Source organism: Sphaeramia orbicularis, chromosome 3 (assembly GCF_902148855.1).
Source record: "Sphaeramia orbicularis chromosome 3, fSphaOr1.1, whole genome shotgun sequence".
NCBI classification, from domain to species: Eukaryota; Metazoa; Chordata; class Actinopteri; order Kurtiformes; family Apogonidae; genus Sphaeramia; species Sphaeramia orbicularis.
Genome location: NC_043959.1, coordinates 18,444,141 through 18,461,514, shown reverse-complemented (window position 1 = coordinate 18,461,514; position 17,374 = coordinate 18,444,141). Strand labels below are relative to the sequence as shown.

Here is a 17,374-nt window from a genome sequence, read left to right as displayed (position 1 = left end):
AGACATAGACAGCATAGATAAATTTCAGCCATTATAAGTAAATGGGGGGAAAAGTTTTTTTTTAATTCATAAAAAAATTTGAACTTTGACATACTTTTCCCAAAATGTAATCACATCTATTCTGGGTCACTGGCAATCTATAAACCAGTTTGGTATGAATTCAAACAATGGTTTTACTGCTAGAGTGTTAACGAACAAAGAAACAAACCAAACTAAAAATAATACCCCTTGCCTCGCCTTCAGGGTAATATAGTTCCTCAGGGTTTCTGCAGGTCATTAAAAAGCATTAAAAGTCATTAAATAGATTTTGTGAAAATTAAGGCCTTAAATGGCATTAAAAAGCATGCAATTCAATGTCCAGAGGCATTAAAAAATTAAATAACACTAGATGGAAAAAAAGCAGTTATTCACGATTTATTTTGATTATATAAACATTTAATAATTTTGATCAGAAGTATAGTGTGATGATTGACAGGCGGAACCCTTTAATTGGCTATTGTTTATGGTTGATACACGAAGTCACAACACCCAGTGCTTGGAATGCAATGTCCTGTGAGTGTGTTCATGCTGTGACGAAAGAGTGGAGGGAATATTAGCAAATGTGGGAAAAATGGGAAAATGCAAGTTTCAGCAGAAGTGATTGGAGGAGGAACTATTCAGAACCTGGTTAAACCCTGTGGATGGTAAGTGTACATATAAAACTGTATCTGTAGTTGGACATGGGTATGAAATTTGTTTAAAGTGGCATTGAAAAGGGCATTAAAAAGTATTCAATTAGATTTGCTGATACCTGCAGAAACCTTGTTATAAGACTGTATTGAGGTTTTGCACACACGTCACATGATCATGTGGTTTTCTGTTTACGCCATATTGGTAGGCAAGCTTTCCTTGGATCGTACAGTTGGCCATTGTTGGTGATATTTATCTTTCTCCTGTGTAGATCTACAATAACGTAAAGCTTTAAGTAGTGTGATCATGGTAACCACATGTGTTGCGGTTGGTTGCAATAGATGAGTTTCATGTGATGTATGCATACATTAAGTCTTGGAGGAGGAAGTCACGCCGAGTTCGTAGCGTGTTAAATGATGGACCTGCTAAACTCCTGTGTGCCATGTATTACTTAGCTTTCACCAATTATAAGTTAGGCAGAAAGACCGCTCGGTTCCAATGGTGGCAGCGGTGGTTCTGTTCTGTCGACTGTTGCTTATAGTTATTACTGCGGTTAGCGTAGCTTCTTAGTATAGTTCGCCTGCATGCTTGTTGCGCTTAGCGGCATGGAAAAAAAGAATTGTCATCATGTGGTACGGTGATGAAGACCCCTTTAAACCTACCAGGAGGGCTTCCCCTGGCCTATCACCTTGTAGAGAGAGCGTGATTGTGGATCTACCTGCTCCCTTTGAGTTTCCTCAGCTGGAAGTGGCAGTGGGAGCTACGGCAGGCGACACTGGTGAGTTCAGCGGGGAGCTGGTGAGAATACTCCCCACCCGTCTGTGCAAGTTTGCTTTTCTACTATGGAACAGCCTTCCCGATGCGGTCAAGTCAAATTATGCGGCCGTCAAAGAGAAGATTTGATTGGCTTTTGGACAGAGACAGTTAATGGACCGTTTTAGAGCTAACATATCGGCTCGTTTATGAGTTCTTGGGGAGAGCCTGGAGGTGTACATGGCTGATGTGAGCCGGCTGGGAGCTGGTACTCCTGTTTTTACCTCCGAGTTATGAGTGCATCGCTGTTGTTAGTAAACATTGAAACTCATCTATGGTGCCTTTATCACAAGCAGACATACTCACAAATAACAAAACACGCAAACACGAGTCCAAAGAAAAACACGACATAAAGCAACAGTTCTGACTTTCTGGATCCAGATAGCGTGCCTACCAATATGGCAGTGTAAACAACAATCACATGACCAGTGACGTCAGCTGCAAGTCCTCAACTGATCCCACCATGGCAAAGTTTAAAAGTTAACAGTAAAATAAAAAAAATTAAGTGCAGGGAAGACAGACTGAAAATATACAACCGTGATAATAGTGATAGTAGTCGTAATAATAATAATAATAATCATCATCATCATCATTATCATTATTATGATAAAACTAAATGAACAACAACACTAAACTGTCCGCTGTGCTGTTGTGTGTGTACTGTTGATGCAGGAATGGCTGCGCTGAATGGAAACCTGAGCTCAGGAGGTTTGTCCAACGGCTCCGGTAGCACCATGGAGGCTCTGAGCCAGGCGTACTCGGGCATCCAGCAGTACGCCGCCGCCGCCCTGCCCAGCCTCTACAACCAGAGCCTGTTGTCCCAGCAGAGCATCTCCGCCGCCGGCAGCCAGAAGGAAGGTGAGTCAGAACCAGGCAGTCAGTCGTTTATGATGGAGTCTGTAAACCACAGGGCAGAGACAGAATAAATATGAACATGTTTAACCCTTCGGTGTCCGACCACAGAGGCCCTTCATCACCACTGAAAGCACTCAATCTGTGCAGCGCCGTAGTAATGTCCCATTTTATTCATACAGTTCATACAGTTTTTAACTTTTTACATTGTTCTGTATTTCATCAACTTGAGCCATAAACAAAAATACCAAATACTCAATAACTGTCACATTTTTTAACCCTTTAAATACCATGTTTGTAACGTAAATAAATCATATATTTTGATGCAATATACTACATAACATTGGATTTAACATTTTTGTTAAACTTTCAATCAAACAATGAGAGATTTGGCAAAATTGTCATTTTTTCCGTTAGGCAAATTTTTATGTGCATGTTACATTTGCACAATTTGAAGGTCAATGGAAAAGTGACTAGTGATTAACAGCAACTTTGTTTAAAACACATTATTATTTTTTACGCAAATGCTAAATGCTAAAATGTGTTAGCAGGCATTTTTTACTCACTTGGTAGAGGGGTGTTAATGTAGAAATTTAACGCTGTTTACAATGTGCTAATTTTAGTGGCTGGGTCAGAATTTAAAAAATCATGCAAAAATCTACAACTTTTGGATTCGGACCTAAAATAAATTGTAAAAAATAACATGACCTTTTATAACATGAAGTGTAAAGTGTGCATAATATGCTCAGATACTGGCAGGTTAATTAAGAACGATGAGTTCAGGAACACACAGGAAAAAATACCCAGAGAGGACTTGATTTAATGTCTGATTAGAGGCAGTTTAACCTCATCAGTCACAGAATTAAAGTTTGTATCATTTCATGGTTTTTAGTTCTTGTTGAAATAGAAAAACAGATTTTTTGAATAATATGAATCTTGACATTTTATCTAGAAACACTGGTGACAGGAAGTAGTGTTTCTGCACATGAGGAGACGTAACATCAAACAAACCCAATTTATTTAAAGTGTCAGTGTGCATTTTGTACTCACTTGGTAGAAGGGTGTTAGTGTCACAAGTTAACATTATTTACAATGTGCTGATTTTAGTGGATGGGTCTGAATTTTAAAAATCATACAAAAATCGACAACTTTTGAATTCTGACCAAATATGAATTGTAAAAAATAACATCACCTGTTATAACATGAAGTGCAAAGTGTGCAGAATATGCTCACCCAGATACCGGAGGGTTAACTGAATAAGTCATCCAAATTTCTCGAAATTACAACAAATGCAGAAGCTGTGTTTTCAGTTAAAGCCACATTTCCAATCAGGCACAGTTTAGACTTGGTCCTTTTAGCTCTGTGACCGCCATGTCTGATACCCTAGTGTTTTATATCTGTCTGTCTGTTTGTTTTTATGCCTGTTTTCATTTTGTTTCCAGAGTGTAACTGGCAAACCATTGAAACTTGCTGCATTTTATCAGTTTTGTGTGGAAATTGTGTGTCTGTGTCGCCCCTTTTGCCTTTTGTTGTCATTTTGTTTCCAGAGAAAACCCAGAAAACCCTCCTAAAGTCTGTGTACGTAATACAGGGTTCTCATGGGGTATGAATTTACAAATCTGCATTTAATACCTTAAAAAAGTCTTTAAAAGGTATTAAATTAGGTCTTCAGTTCTGTTGCCATAAAGTGGTTCAGTGTATTGTGTTTAAATGTGTCTGTTAAATGTATAAACTGCAAAGAACGTAACATTAGTCTATTCAGTTCCACCCATTCCAACCAGACAGTTTATATTGAAATTAGGACCCAATTATTGATAACTTCGCATTCCCGGTGGGAAATGATCACAGAACATTCAGTTCAACACATGTGCAGCTGTTAGTTCAACTCAGAATGATGGGAATCAATGCATTGGGGTAAATAAATAGGTTCTTTGATGAAACTGGTCCATAAAAACAAGACTTGGAGCTAAAAATTCAGACCAGATGTAGACTAATGTTATGAAGCAAGTTTGGAAGCACTTTTGGTGTATTTTAAGAATAAATATTCACTGAGATAAAAGAGAAACTATTTTTCAGATAAAATACATTTTTATATTATTTTACATTATATTTAATACAAAAATCTGTATGTAACTCAGTCAAAAGGACCCGAAAATTACACACTATTATTTTTTTGAATATCTCTTTATTCTCTCACAGGTACATTTTGGGAATTGAACTAATTATTCAAGGCAGAGTGTTTGACAAAAATGACCACTGTTGCAAAATCATTCACGATTTATTAGTGTTTAAATCTTCAGGTTTTGTATGTAACACCAGTGGACACGATGGGTTCCACACCAAACCTGGAATGAGACTGAGACTGATGAAAAACCACTAGGATGGACACATTTAACACAGTGTCTTTATTTAGAGTCTATAGAAGACCATTTACACACGTTTTCACATCTAATGCACTGACACCTAGGTAGATTTAATGTCCATATTTGGGTCCTATTTTTGGACCCAATATTTGACTAAAAATTCATTAATTATGGGATGGCTCAGAGCAAGAGTATAATTTTTTTTGCATTTACCTGAGGTCATCATTAGGTCCATCCCGAGGAGAAATATGTCTACATTTACCTTTTATTATTGGGTCTAAAAAGGTGGAAAAGTACCAGGTACCAGAATGAACCCAGTTTCATAAAAGCACCCAAATATATTTTCCTAAATTCCTAAATTCTACGAGTCAGAAATGTTTGCCAGTATGGCTGTGAAATTGGGTATTTGATTCTGTTCTAAGTAGTCTTAAAAAGGTTTTAAATTTACCCTGTAGAAACCTGTGGGAACCCTGGTAATAGATGTGATGAATGGAATAAAATCAGACCAGTGGTAGATTAATAATACAAATCATAGGAATATGATACATATTAAAATCCAGTTACTGAACCGTTTTTTTTTTTTGTTTTGTTTTTTTTACTTTTTATTTTAACTTTTTTAAACACTTTTACAGCACAGTAACTACAGTAACAAAGCACAAAACAACAAGGGGGGTGGGGGGGTGTTGCTGTACACTCATCTGCTTTTCTGCATCAGATCTGGTAACAAGAATTAGCATCTTTGAATATGGTCCGTTTCTCCCAAATTCGATTAAAAGTTTCCACTTTAATCCTCAGACAAAACCTTTATTTTCCATGGTATATATTTCCTCTATAATGTCCAGCCATTGCTGTGGTCGAAGAGGGTCCCTTTTGAACCAGTTCCTTGTACCAACCTTTTTTCAGGCAAGAATTAATATTTTAAATAATTAAGCATCTTCTCTTTTAATTACATCATCAGGTATTAGACCCAGGTAGATAGATAGTCTGGGGGTCCATTGGAATTTTATTATTTGAAATGACCTCCGTTGTTACTGAACCGTTTTACTAATTACCTGATGGACAAAGGTTCCAGAAGGTTCCACATCTTCACAAACCTGTTTTTTTTTTTTTTTTTTAAAGTAAAGTAAAAATCTTGTCCCCTACAGAAGACAAAAATGCATTATGTAGTCTCAGGAGGATATGGAATGAGTTATGTGTCAGTTATAGTGTTCATACACAGATTTCATGGACACAAATAATGTCCTCCGTCTCCTTTTAAAGACAATAAACGTCTTCCATTTCTTGCCCAATTGTTTCGTAGATGTAAGAGCCGTCCCTGTGTGTCTCTGATGCCTGTCCTGTCCTGTTGTGTTGTTGTGATGCCTGTCCTGTTGTGTTGTGTTGTGTTGTTGTGATGGCTTTTCTGTCAGAGTTGTTTGTGCCGTGTTGGTCTCACCTGCTAAGGATTCTGTCTTGTTTTAACTTTGCTGCATCAGCCAGAGAAAGTCGCAGCACCGGTAAGACGTCACCACCATCACATTTCTATTTCCGTATGATACAACTGTCATTACATCTGTTAAACACACACACTCTATGACCATATATTGACCCATTTACTGAGCCGTAGTTCGTTGAAGTGCAAGTATGTGACGGTGGATTGTGATGTGCAGGTCCAGAAGGTGCCAACCTGTTCATTTACCACCTGCCCCAGGAGTTTGGAGACCAGGACCTGCTCCAGATGTTCATGCCCTTTGGAAACGTCATCTCAGCTAAGGTCTTCATCGACAAACAAACAAACCTCAGCAAGTGTTTCGGTGAGTTCACACACGATAGAAATCTCATATTTACATGTTTATCACCACAGAGGACCTGAAATGGTGAATACTATCAGGGTGCGATTTGTTGGGGGGGGCATCAACCCCCCCTCTGGTTTTTACATTCTTACTTCTGCTTAATGAATTTCATCCTCGGGTGGGACAACCAACCAATGTAAATAACAGCAGGTTGTGACAGTTTTCTTCCACCTATATCCTACATTACCGACACTAATGTTCACCTGAACCAAACGTTGGCAGTTTAAGAATAAACAAATGTCCTCATGCACTGGGGTGCCGTAGAAGGGGGGCTAAACGTGACAAATTCATGGGGCCCAGCATTTGTGTGTCCAGTGGATACAGGTCAGAAGTTGTGAAAATTTCGTATAAGATCTGCTGTATAATAGAAGAACAGAACCTGGGAGTTGGATGTTGGAAGTATGTAAAGTTTCACACCAGCGTTAGTAACATTAGTCATGGACCACACCCCCATGTATATGAGTGCTGCCCCCCCACCCCGACAAAAAAAAAAAAAAAAATACACACCCCCTCTGTTTTTCTGACAAATCGCACCCTGAATACTATTACTGTGGTGTATTTTATTTGTGTGTTTGCTTGGATCAGAAAACTTGATGGTATTTAACTGGTTTTCACTTTATCACTAGCAGAGGGCAGCCATCTTGAAATAAGCTAGTCCAGTAGAACCTCACAGTACGACTTTAATTCGTTCCATGACTGCGCTCGTTTTGCGATTTACTCGTTTTACCATTCAGTTTTTCCCATTGAAATGAATTGAAATATAATTAATCTATTTCAGCACCCAAAAAAACACCCAGAAATCTGTTTTTAAACGGAAAAAGTGCAGTAAAAAAAGAAAATATCAATTATAAAAACAAACTGATTTTTTTTTACTCGTTAACTAATTAACTTCTGTTTTAAAAACCCTTTTGTTACTTCATTTTGTTACTTATTTTGTTTATTTTTCTACATTTTACTGTTTTTTTCTGTTTGTTTTTTTAAATTCTCTTTTTATTGGTATTTTCCATGGTTCACATATTTATTCACATAGCAATTCACCATTCTCATCCATTCATCTGAAAATTACAATTGAATCTCACAGCGATACTTCTGTGACTCTACCGACAATACAAATAAGGATCGTTGGTCCTCTCTCAGCAATACCAAAGATGTAATTTTTACAGTACAAAATGAAGAACTAAACTCCCTAGAACAGGAATCCGGGGGTGCACATTTATGGTATTTAGCTGTTTTTTAAATAATTTTTCTTCAGTTTTGTTCAATTTGTGGCTTATTTTATTCTCTTCACTTGTTATTTTGTTTGTTATTCATTTTTGTTAATTTTATTTTTGTACATTTTTAGTACATTTTTTGGATTTTTTTTTCACGTTAACTAACATTAGCTGAACATCAAACGAAAAGGTATGAAACATTTATATTAGTTGATGCTTTTGGTCAGTGGTGGGTGTTTGGGTCTTTATGGTTTAATTCCTGTTTTTCATACATAATAATCCACCTCTTACTTCCATTGGAGTCCAGGATTCATCAGCCTCACTTCCCGCTCCTGTTCTGGATGTCTGTTCTTTCCCATCAGGCTTTGTGAGTTACGACAACCCGGTGTCGTCGCAGGCGGCCATCCAGTCGATGAACGGCTTCCAGATCGGCATGAAGAGGCTGAAGGTGCAGCTGAAGCGTTCAAAGAATGACAGCAAGCCCTACTGAAGGTGCTGGGGCACTGCAGACTTAGTTAGGAGGGGTGGTCTTATGGTAAGTGGAGTAAAAATAACAAAGACTGGTCCACTCAGAAACTTGTCTGTGCATTACAGGGTCTGCTGCGCCACCTCCTGGTCATCATAACATGTCCAGGCAAAGAGACACACGAAGCTACGTAAAAGAGTTTTCAAGACAGACTGGGTTCTTACTGTGCTCTGTTGTGGTTTATGCACTTATGCACTGTTTTCCTTCTAACAAACCAGAAAACAGACGTATTTACATTTAAGTTGGAATCACTTCTTCAGTTTGCTGTGGTAGACTATACACATATGAGTTAATTGTTAGGATGTGTTGCACATGGACAGTCGGTGCCAAGACCATCTGTTTTTATTTCCTGTTCATTTCCCCCACCCCCCACCACCCACCACCCACCACCCACCCATTAAAGCAGGCTACAGCTGGAATAGACAGAGCTAGACTTAATTAGTACGTAAATAAAATTACGTTTGGTTTTTTTTTTCTTTTTACAAATGCAAAATGTGAAAACTTTAAGATTTGATCACCAAATATACAGAATTCGATTACTCATTAAGGAGGATCTCTGCCAAAACATGCAGGTAGCATTAAGACTCATCCTGTGTTTGTGTGTTTGTGTATCACATATGGTCGTGACAGTAAATCACCCCATCGACGCTGCGATGGTTGGATTCTGTTCCACAGCTAAAGTTACAAGTCATTTGAAGGAAAACTTAAGGTTTTGTGAATCTGCTGTATTTCCCTTATAAGTGATATTGCTACCTCCATCGTAAAGATTCAGGAAAGACCCGACAAATTAGTCTCTTGTTATTATATTTACTAAATATCTCTGTCCACACGTCAACAAAAAACTGACTCCAAACGTGTCCAACATCTGGTCCTGTCCATAGTTGTTGTTGTCCAACCTGTGGACACCGTGGATAACAGTGGACGTAGCAGACGCAGAGGCTTTAATCTGTCATGAAGGTGAAGCAGCAACAAGTTCAGTCATAAACATGTTTCCTTAAGTGTTGGCTGTGGAAGTTTATTCTTTACATGATGTGGATTTGTTCATAACACCGGTCCCATCTGGTCTGGTCCGTCTCCTAAAGGTATCGGTGCTGACCTCAATGTAGTACAGGTCAAACACGGATTTTTATTTATACACCTGGGTTTGATGTTTCAGGTGCAGCTTCATCTCACGAACACATAAAAGACATGAACAGAATGGGCTGAAATGACATCGATTAACTATCTGTATGTTTTCCATGAACAAACGAATACATGCGGTCAGTATTTGCAACCGTTTACATGGAGAGAAGAGGCCCAGACATAGAGAGTACAGGTTTCATGCCCAGTTATCTAAAAAAGGAGTGATGTCTTTATTGCCATATGAGTGTTTGAACTTTTCCGAACCCCGTTATCTCTGAGTTTGGTTTGATCTGACTTGTTGTTGCGTGACCTTTACATGTGGCCTCTGTTCTAAAGCTACACACACACACACGGACGAACTGTGTTTTATACAAACACACACACAGACTGGAATTGACATCTGTATTAAATAGGTTTTATTTTTATACTTTGAGCAACAGAAATATTGCATTTGTAGTCTTTGCGCAAATATGGCGACGTAATGACATGGAAGTGCGGGCGTTTGTGCATGTTTTGGTGGTTCTCCTCCTGTGCTGCTCACATTCTTCTGAGATAGTACTAATGTGTAATTCTCTGTATAAATGTGATGGCTGAAGTTGTTTCTACTTTGAATCCAGGTGTTTTGTAAAACATTCATCAATGTCCCTCAGCAACTGTCCAGCCAGCTAGCTGCTAGCTGATCCATAGAGGGCTACACCACTACGTCTGCCATTGAATATCTTCAGTAATTGAAGGATTCTTATAAATGTCTAAATGCTTAAGAGATCGTGTTAGTTGCTTAGACTTCCAGGAAATTGTGTTTTTAATAGAACTAGGAAGTGTGAAATTTGTGGAGATGTGTATTGAAAACTACTCTGCCTTTTCTATTTTTATATAGGTTTTATACTTCTCCTGTGTGTTGGGGAACTATTTATTGCCTAAATTATTTATCTGAATTGAAAATGTTTTGAGAGACAAATGTGAAGTCCAACGACCCCTCTTTATCTCCTGGTGTGTGTTCTTTCCTCGTCTACTTAGTGTTGTTTTGTTGTAGTGTGGGTGCTATCAGTATAGCATGAACTGTGTGTTTGTTTCCATCAGTGCTGCCGAGTTCAATCAGCCTCCTTTCCCGTTTTCACATGCCTTACTATGAATATGTAATGTTGTTTGAATAAAAGTGGACACAGGGAGCAAAGTTCAATGAAGAATCATCTGTCCCATGTGCCTATAATGACAGAGGTCACTATCTGGAAAAAGTCGGCCCAGACTTTTTTTCTAATCCTAAAACTAGTTTCTAAACTGATTTCAGGTCTGTGTCCAAAATGAAAGAGTCTGAAATGTGACAGTGTTTGTAAGTGCAGTATATCGTCACATCGCTTCAGGTTTATTGACATGAAACCAGCTGAAGTTCACCTGTTTCATGTAAAGCAGTAGAATGCTGTCTGTATGGTAACGCTGGAACTGTGTCAGTGTATTACAGACAAAAAGCATTCTCGCTGTTGCACAGAAATTGTAGTTTATCAGAGAAACTGATCCGGCAGAGTTGTAATTCAGGATTACTTGATGAACTCTGTCGAACTAAAGCACAAAGTGGACGGTCAGTTATGATATTATAGCTGTTTATGCAGTTTTATGGCCTTGATGATGATGATCCAAACTGAAACTTTTAAGTGTCCAGTTAAACCATACCAGGGGAAGAATCTGTTTACATGAAAACAGGAGATAAACAACCCTTAATTTTCATTATTGTTAAATCTGAGTAATGTGTGCAGTCATTGACACATCAGTATTATTGAGTGTGTGAATCTCTGTTACATTTTTGTATTATTATTATTATTAGACGACTGAACAATATTATTTTCATCCTTCATATTCTTGACAACTTGTTTACCATCAGTAAAATTTTAATTTTGCTGTACCTGTTTCAGAAATGATTGATGGAATATAATACACTTTACATGCTTACTTTACCTGAATACGTTACAAGTCAGATTAAACGATGCAACTGATAATCTGTCCATTCTGCAATGTTTTACTGTTAAATTTATGAACATTTTTCTGTTTAATTTTAAGATGGGCTATAGGTATGTACAGCAACACGGTATATAATACACACTGTTACAGACATTTATACCAATTATGTGCTACTTTTTTTTATTTTCACAAGTAAAACTTTACAGGTACTGTAAAACACTAACACGATTACACTATTATCAAGACCATTAACTTCATGTGAGATATTCAATGGCATCCTCGTGCTCAGTTTTAAGAGCACCATACATAATATATCTGGAAGGGGAGCATGTGTAATGAAAACAAAATGGGCACCAGGATTGATCCCTGAGGGACACCATACATAATGTATCTGGAAAAGGAGCATGTACAGTCACGAAAAAAATTATTAGACCACCCCTTGTTTTCTTCAATTTCTTGTTCATTTTAATGCCTGGTACAACTAAAGGTACATTTGTTTGGACCAACATAATGATACCAACAAAAATAGCTCATAGTAGTTTAATTTCAGAGCTGATATCTATCCATTTTACATGTTTTCTTGATAATAACCAAAATCACTTCAGTTGTTACATCAATATCTATGTCATTGTACTGACAAAAACAGTGCTTTTAGACATTCCATGTTTTCTTTTCTGTCTTTTTTAGTCACATGACACACACAGGAGTTAGTACTGGATGCTTAATCATTGTTTTGGATGACTTTTGATGGTCTAATATTTTTTTCCGCGACTGTATAATGAAAACAAAATGGGCACTAGGATTGATCCTTGAGGAACACCATACGTAATAGTTCTGGAATGGGTGCACATAAAATAAGATAATCCTTTATTAGTCCCACATATGGGGAAACTTGCTGCATATAATGAAAACAAAATATGGCCCAGGACTTATCCTTGAGGCACACCATACTAAATATTTATGGAAGAGTGTATGTTTTGTCTGTTGTTGATAGTTCTGGACCTACTTCCTCCCGCTGAAGGTGTAAAGCTAACAAAACACATCCATGATATTATATTTTTATATATATTTAAAAAAAAGCTTGACAATTCCATAGAACCGATGGCTTTATCTGACTTCTCAATAAGTTTTTATGGCAGCAGATTATTGTACGTGGGATTTGGTCGAATAAAGTACAGTGCAACCGTTCGGATCATTGATGTTTTTGTAACAGGTTTTACATAGGGATCCATCAACCTGTAAATACACAACATCATTACTTTTTGTTTGGGTTTCTAACCTTGGGATTTGTTTACAGCAACAAAATACTTTCCCCTGGTTTTATTTCAGATGGTCACATTGTGGACAAACTGAACTGTGGGATGGAAAACTAAAGTAATTAAACTATTGATTGTATATATTTTAATAGTTTACCATGTTGTTTTAGGGTTTCAGATATATTTGGTATATATTTCTCAGCCATCTAATAACATACTATTATACAGATCCACCAAGATCTGTAAAGGAAGAGGTAGAAAATAAACTGAAACACTACCTCACGGTGGTCCACGAATCATTTCCAAAGCTGTATTACCACACTCTGCTCAAGTGGAGGTTAAACAAGTATAGGTAGAAACACTGATTCAACATCTGTTCTGCAGCCAAAGTGAAAACATACAGGTTCTGAAATGTAAAAGTTGAAAGTCAAACATTTTTTGTGACTGTTTCTGTGCAAAGCAAACGAAGACTAGCATGAGCATTCATTGTAACGTGCAAATTTTCATTTAATTTTTATCTTGTTACAACTTTCCTATTGTTTTTGTCATATTTATTTATTCAATTTTAATTTATTGTAAGTAATATTCTTCAATTTTGCTTTGCTTTTATAATCTGTATAATAATAAAAATCTTTAATAATAGAGCACATGTCAAAGAAATCAATAAAATGCTAAATAATAAAACATAATGAAGGATGAGAGTAAAATGTTGTAAAAACAAATAAGGTAAACAAGTAGCTATATTTAAACTGAGATCTGATTTCAAGTAAAAGCAGTCAGGAGAATTGACTTAAAAGGTGACAATGACTCAAATGACTTTATTTTTACAGGTCTAAAATGTAATCTGCATGTAGGCCACAATGATCTTTAAAAGTAATCAATAATATCTTAAGGTTAATCCTAAAACAAACAAGGACCCAGTGTAAAGAAGGGTAATATGTTCATATTTCTACTTTTAACTCATTTTAACTTTCATTAAAGATAAAATGGGTCTCATGTTGGCAGCACAAAAACATGAGTGTATGATAATCATTATTAACACATCTCTAAGGGGAGCATCTATAAAGAAAACAAAACAGGCCCCAGAATCAATCCTTGAGGGACACCATACATAATATATCTATACGGGGAGCACATATAATGGAAACAAAGTAGGCCCCATGAATGATCCTTGAGGGACACTATGCATAATGTATATGTAAGGGGAGCATATGTAATGAGAACAAAATAGGCCCCAGGATCGATCCTTGAGGAACACCATATATAATATTTCTGAAATGAGAACATGTGTAAAGAACAACAAAATAGGCCCCAGGATCGATCCTTGAGGAACACCATATATAATTCTGAAATGAGAACATGTGTAAAGAACAACAAAATAGGCCCCAGGATCGATCCTTGAGGAACACCATATATAATATTTCTGAAATGAGAACATGTGTAAAGAACAACAAAATAGGCCCCAGGATCGATCCTTGAGGAACACCATATATAATATTTCTGGAAGGAGAACATGTATAAAGAACAACAAAATAGGCTCTAGGATCGATCCTTGAGGAACACCATACATAACATTATTATTTTTTATTACATTATTATTTATCTTCTTGTACATTTAGGCTGAAATCAGTCTTGATGTTTGGAAACTGCACAATGATACAAAAATAACACTGGGAAATTCTCCTCAAATGCTTTAAAACTAAATTCACAGGCCACACGTAGAGAATAAAAAGAAGAACTCTATTGACGTACGATAACCGTGAATTTGCTTATTTCCTACCTCTAAATGTTCCAGATAAAACCAGACCTTAAGGTTTTTCCAGTGGTTCGTGGTGTCCTGGTCTGACTGCATGTTCATCTCAGACTGTGTGGGGACATTGTTCAGGTTGTTGTGTGTCCATGTTGTTGTCGTCGTCGTCGTTGTCGTCATTCTCCACCTTGGTACATGTAGCTGTGTGTTGGTCATCGATTCCACACTGATCATTGTCTGTTTCTTTTCTCTCTCCTGTCTTGTTCCATTGCTGTTTAACCCAGTTTTGTCTCCCTGTTGTGTTTTTTCTTTTTGTTTTCTCTAGATCTCTTCCTGTTTGCCCTAGCATGTTGATGTGGTGTCACAGTCCATCGTCCAGTCCTTGTCTTCGCTTCTCTGATGCTTCTGATTTCACTTATGACTTTGTGTTTGTTAATCAATACCAGGAGGTTTGGGGTTTTTTTGTCGTCTGTGCTGCCGGTCGGGGCATCGGAAAGACCACCGCCCACGTTTCTTTAGTACTGTTCAACAAAGAGAATCTATTTTTGTAGAAGCGACTGACATAACCACTAAATTTTTGCAGAATTAGTTTGACATGAGTCCAATCTTTCACTTTGTTTTATCTCTTGTATCGTGGTGTGGTCTTTCCCGTGCCTCCATCTTGGGTGTTTTTGTTTTTTGTATTTTTTTTCAGTTTTGTGTGTAAAAGCAGCCGATCAGTCTGAAGATGACATTGTGTTGGAGTGTTGCTGCATGTTTCAGATAGAAAAAGCCTTAGAAGTCAGTGATTGATCCTGAGTGGTTGGAGGTTAAAGATTCATCATTGGGAGTTAATGTTTGCTCAACATCAAGTTTTAACTTTTCAGCCACAACAAACACGATGCTTTTTTTTTTTTTGTTCTTTTTAATGTGGATACTTCAGGATCCACACAGCCTTTGTTTTGTCACATTACCCATAATATGCATGTTTATTTGGATATGCACTGAATTACTTGGCAAAATGTGAATTTAGTTTGTGTTCACTTGAAAAACGATGAATAAAATGGTGCCAAATGTTTTGCATAATCACTACCCCAGCCCGCCCCCATCTGATTCACTTTTACTGGTCATTCTTTGTAAAATCAGGGGTTGGTGGTTTGACTTCATGTCCATCAAATGAAAAGACTCTCACCAGTATCATGGACTCAGATGCCATTTTGTGTGTATTGTATTGTGTTATTTTGTATTTGTGAATACAATCCCACATCCATGGAGGCTGCAGTCGACCCGTTTTATTAAAGTGCACAGATATGAGCTGTCAATCACACATAATCTTATCCAATCGTCTCATCTTGTGTCCTAGAAAGGAAACAACCCTTCGCTAAGACCCCCCACACACACACACAGTTACTGTCGCTACCTCTGGCAAGTTTTACCACTTTTTTGCAACAGTATCAACAAAAGATAGAAGTTGACAGAAAGACAAACTGAAAAACAAAACCTGCATCTGAAAAATGCACTTTTTTTTTTTAGAAAACTAATAACTTGCTATTTTTTAGCAGAACACTATTTGGTAACAAAAGAGGATTAGGGCCACTAGGAAAAAAAAAATTAAATTAAGGTCCTACATATTATTATTATTATTATTATTATTATTATTATTATTGTTATTATTATTATTATTATTATAATTATTATGAGAAAAAGTCAGAATTCAGACCTTTTTTTTTCTCAAAATTCTGACTTTAATTTCAGATTTCTGACTTTTTTCTCAGAATTCAGACTTTAATCTCAGAATAATAATAAGAAAAATATTTAAAACAAAATTCTGAGAAAAAAAAGTCAGAATTCTGTCTTTTTTCTCACTCAGGATAAAAATAAAAAAATTATATTGGATCTTTTTTTTTTTTTCCCAGTGGCCCTAATCTTCCATTCGAAACCCAATAAATAAACAGTTTTTGGTCTGTATTTCTTATTACAAATAGCATTCTGCAAGAAAACAAGATATTTGAAATTTTCTCAAAAACTGCAATTTTCAGGTAGGTTTAGTTTTATGACTGTCGATATGACAACATTCACATGATCATTTATTTATTTATTTATTTTTATTTATTTATTTGACAGGGACAGTGCTGTCAAACATAGTTGTAGCGGATGTAATGCGTATATAGTTTCTAGCTAGTGCTAATTCTCAACTCCAGTCACTGGTTGGACTCTTCCACAACATTGCAGTACAAGTATAAAACATACAGCATTTAAAACGATCATACCATACAATTCAATAATCCAGTGTTTTATTTATATGATATGAGGCATTCATTTCCGTACATTTGTTCATGAAGTCAATGTAAAATCTGGAAAGTCTATGTTCAGGACAAACATCCAACAACAATGTTCTACACATCAGTGTAAAACACTTTATTTGATATCCTGGTATTTAAGATAATGGTTTTTTTTGGTTTTTTTGTGTTTTTTTTTATTGTCACTGCTAGCTAAACTGAATGAAGCTAGTGTTATCCTGTTTTTCTAGTTGTGTAAAGCGTCAGGTTATTGATCCCAAATCCTGGTTTGGATCCGTATGTTAGATCAAGTAAAACATCAGCAGAGGTCAAAATCCTGCCAACATTTTCCACAACTATCAAATAAATGCATCTATATCAACAATAGTTTAGACAAAGACTTGACATGGACACATTTAAGAACAAATTCCAGCTGAAGACGATGGAAGCTGAGAGCAGGTAAGTTAAAGTATTAAATACGATTAATTATGATTGGTTTAGATGTCTAAAGTAAAAATGTTTTCCAGATCCTAGTGCCTAGTTACGGTCGCTAACGTAGGATTGGATAGTAGCCATTTCTGGGAGGAGCTCAGCGAAGGGTTAGTGGGCGTGAACATGGAGGCTCATGGGAAACAACTGTGAAACTGTACAATAACAAACTTCAAAACATTCACAACAGACACTAGTGAACAGTGTTTTAGTTAATGTCCTAGGACGGTGGAATATAGAAAATGGGAGGTTTATCGTGGATTCAGGTTTCTTTATCGGT

At 36.8% G+C, this 17,374-nt stretch overlaps 1 protein-coding gene across 7 annotated transcripts in view; it reads left to right on the top strand.

Annotated features, from left to right (window-relative positions):
* The window catches only part of LOC115412421 (CUGBP Elav-like family member 1), a 44,618-nt gene extending 29,020 nt beyond the window's left edge, over positions 1-15,598 (top strand). For 3 of the 7 annotated variants that reach the window (XM_030124989.1, XM_030124982.1, XM_030124975.1), the window contains exons 12-14: positions 2,155-2,340; positions 6,347-6,490; positions 8,103-11,383. In XM_030124989.1, coding sequence (XP_029980849.1) covers positions 2,155-2,340; positions 6,347-6,490; positions 8,103-8,230 — 458 coding nt within the window. In that variant the 3' untranslated portion in view covers positions 8,231-11,383. Of the gene's footprint in view, positions 1-2,154; positions 2,341-6,172; positions 6,194-6,346; positions 6,491-8,102; positions 11,384-14,672 lie in introns of those variants that run through there. The other 4 variants (XM_030124967.1, XM_030124961.1, XM_030124945.1 and 1 more) reach the window with 3 other exon arrangements.
* Positions 15,599-17,374: the final 1,776 nt, after the last annotated feature.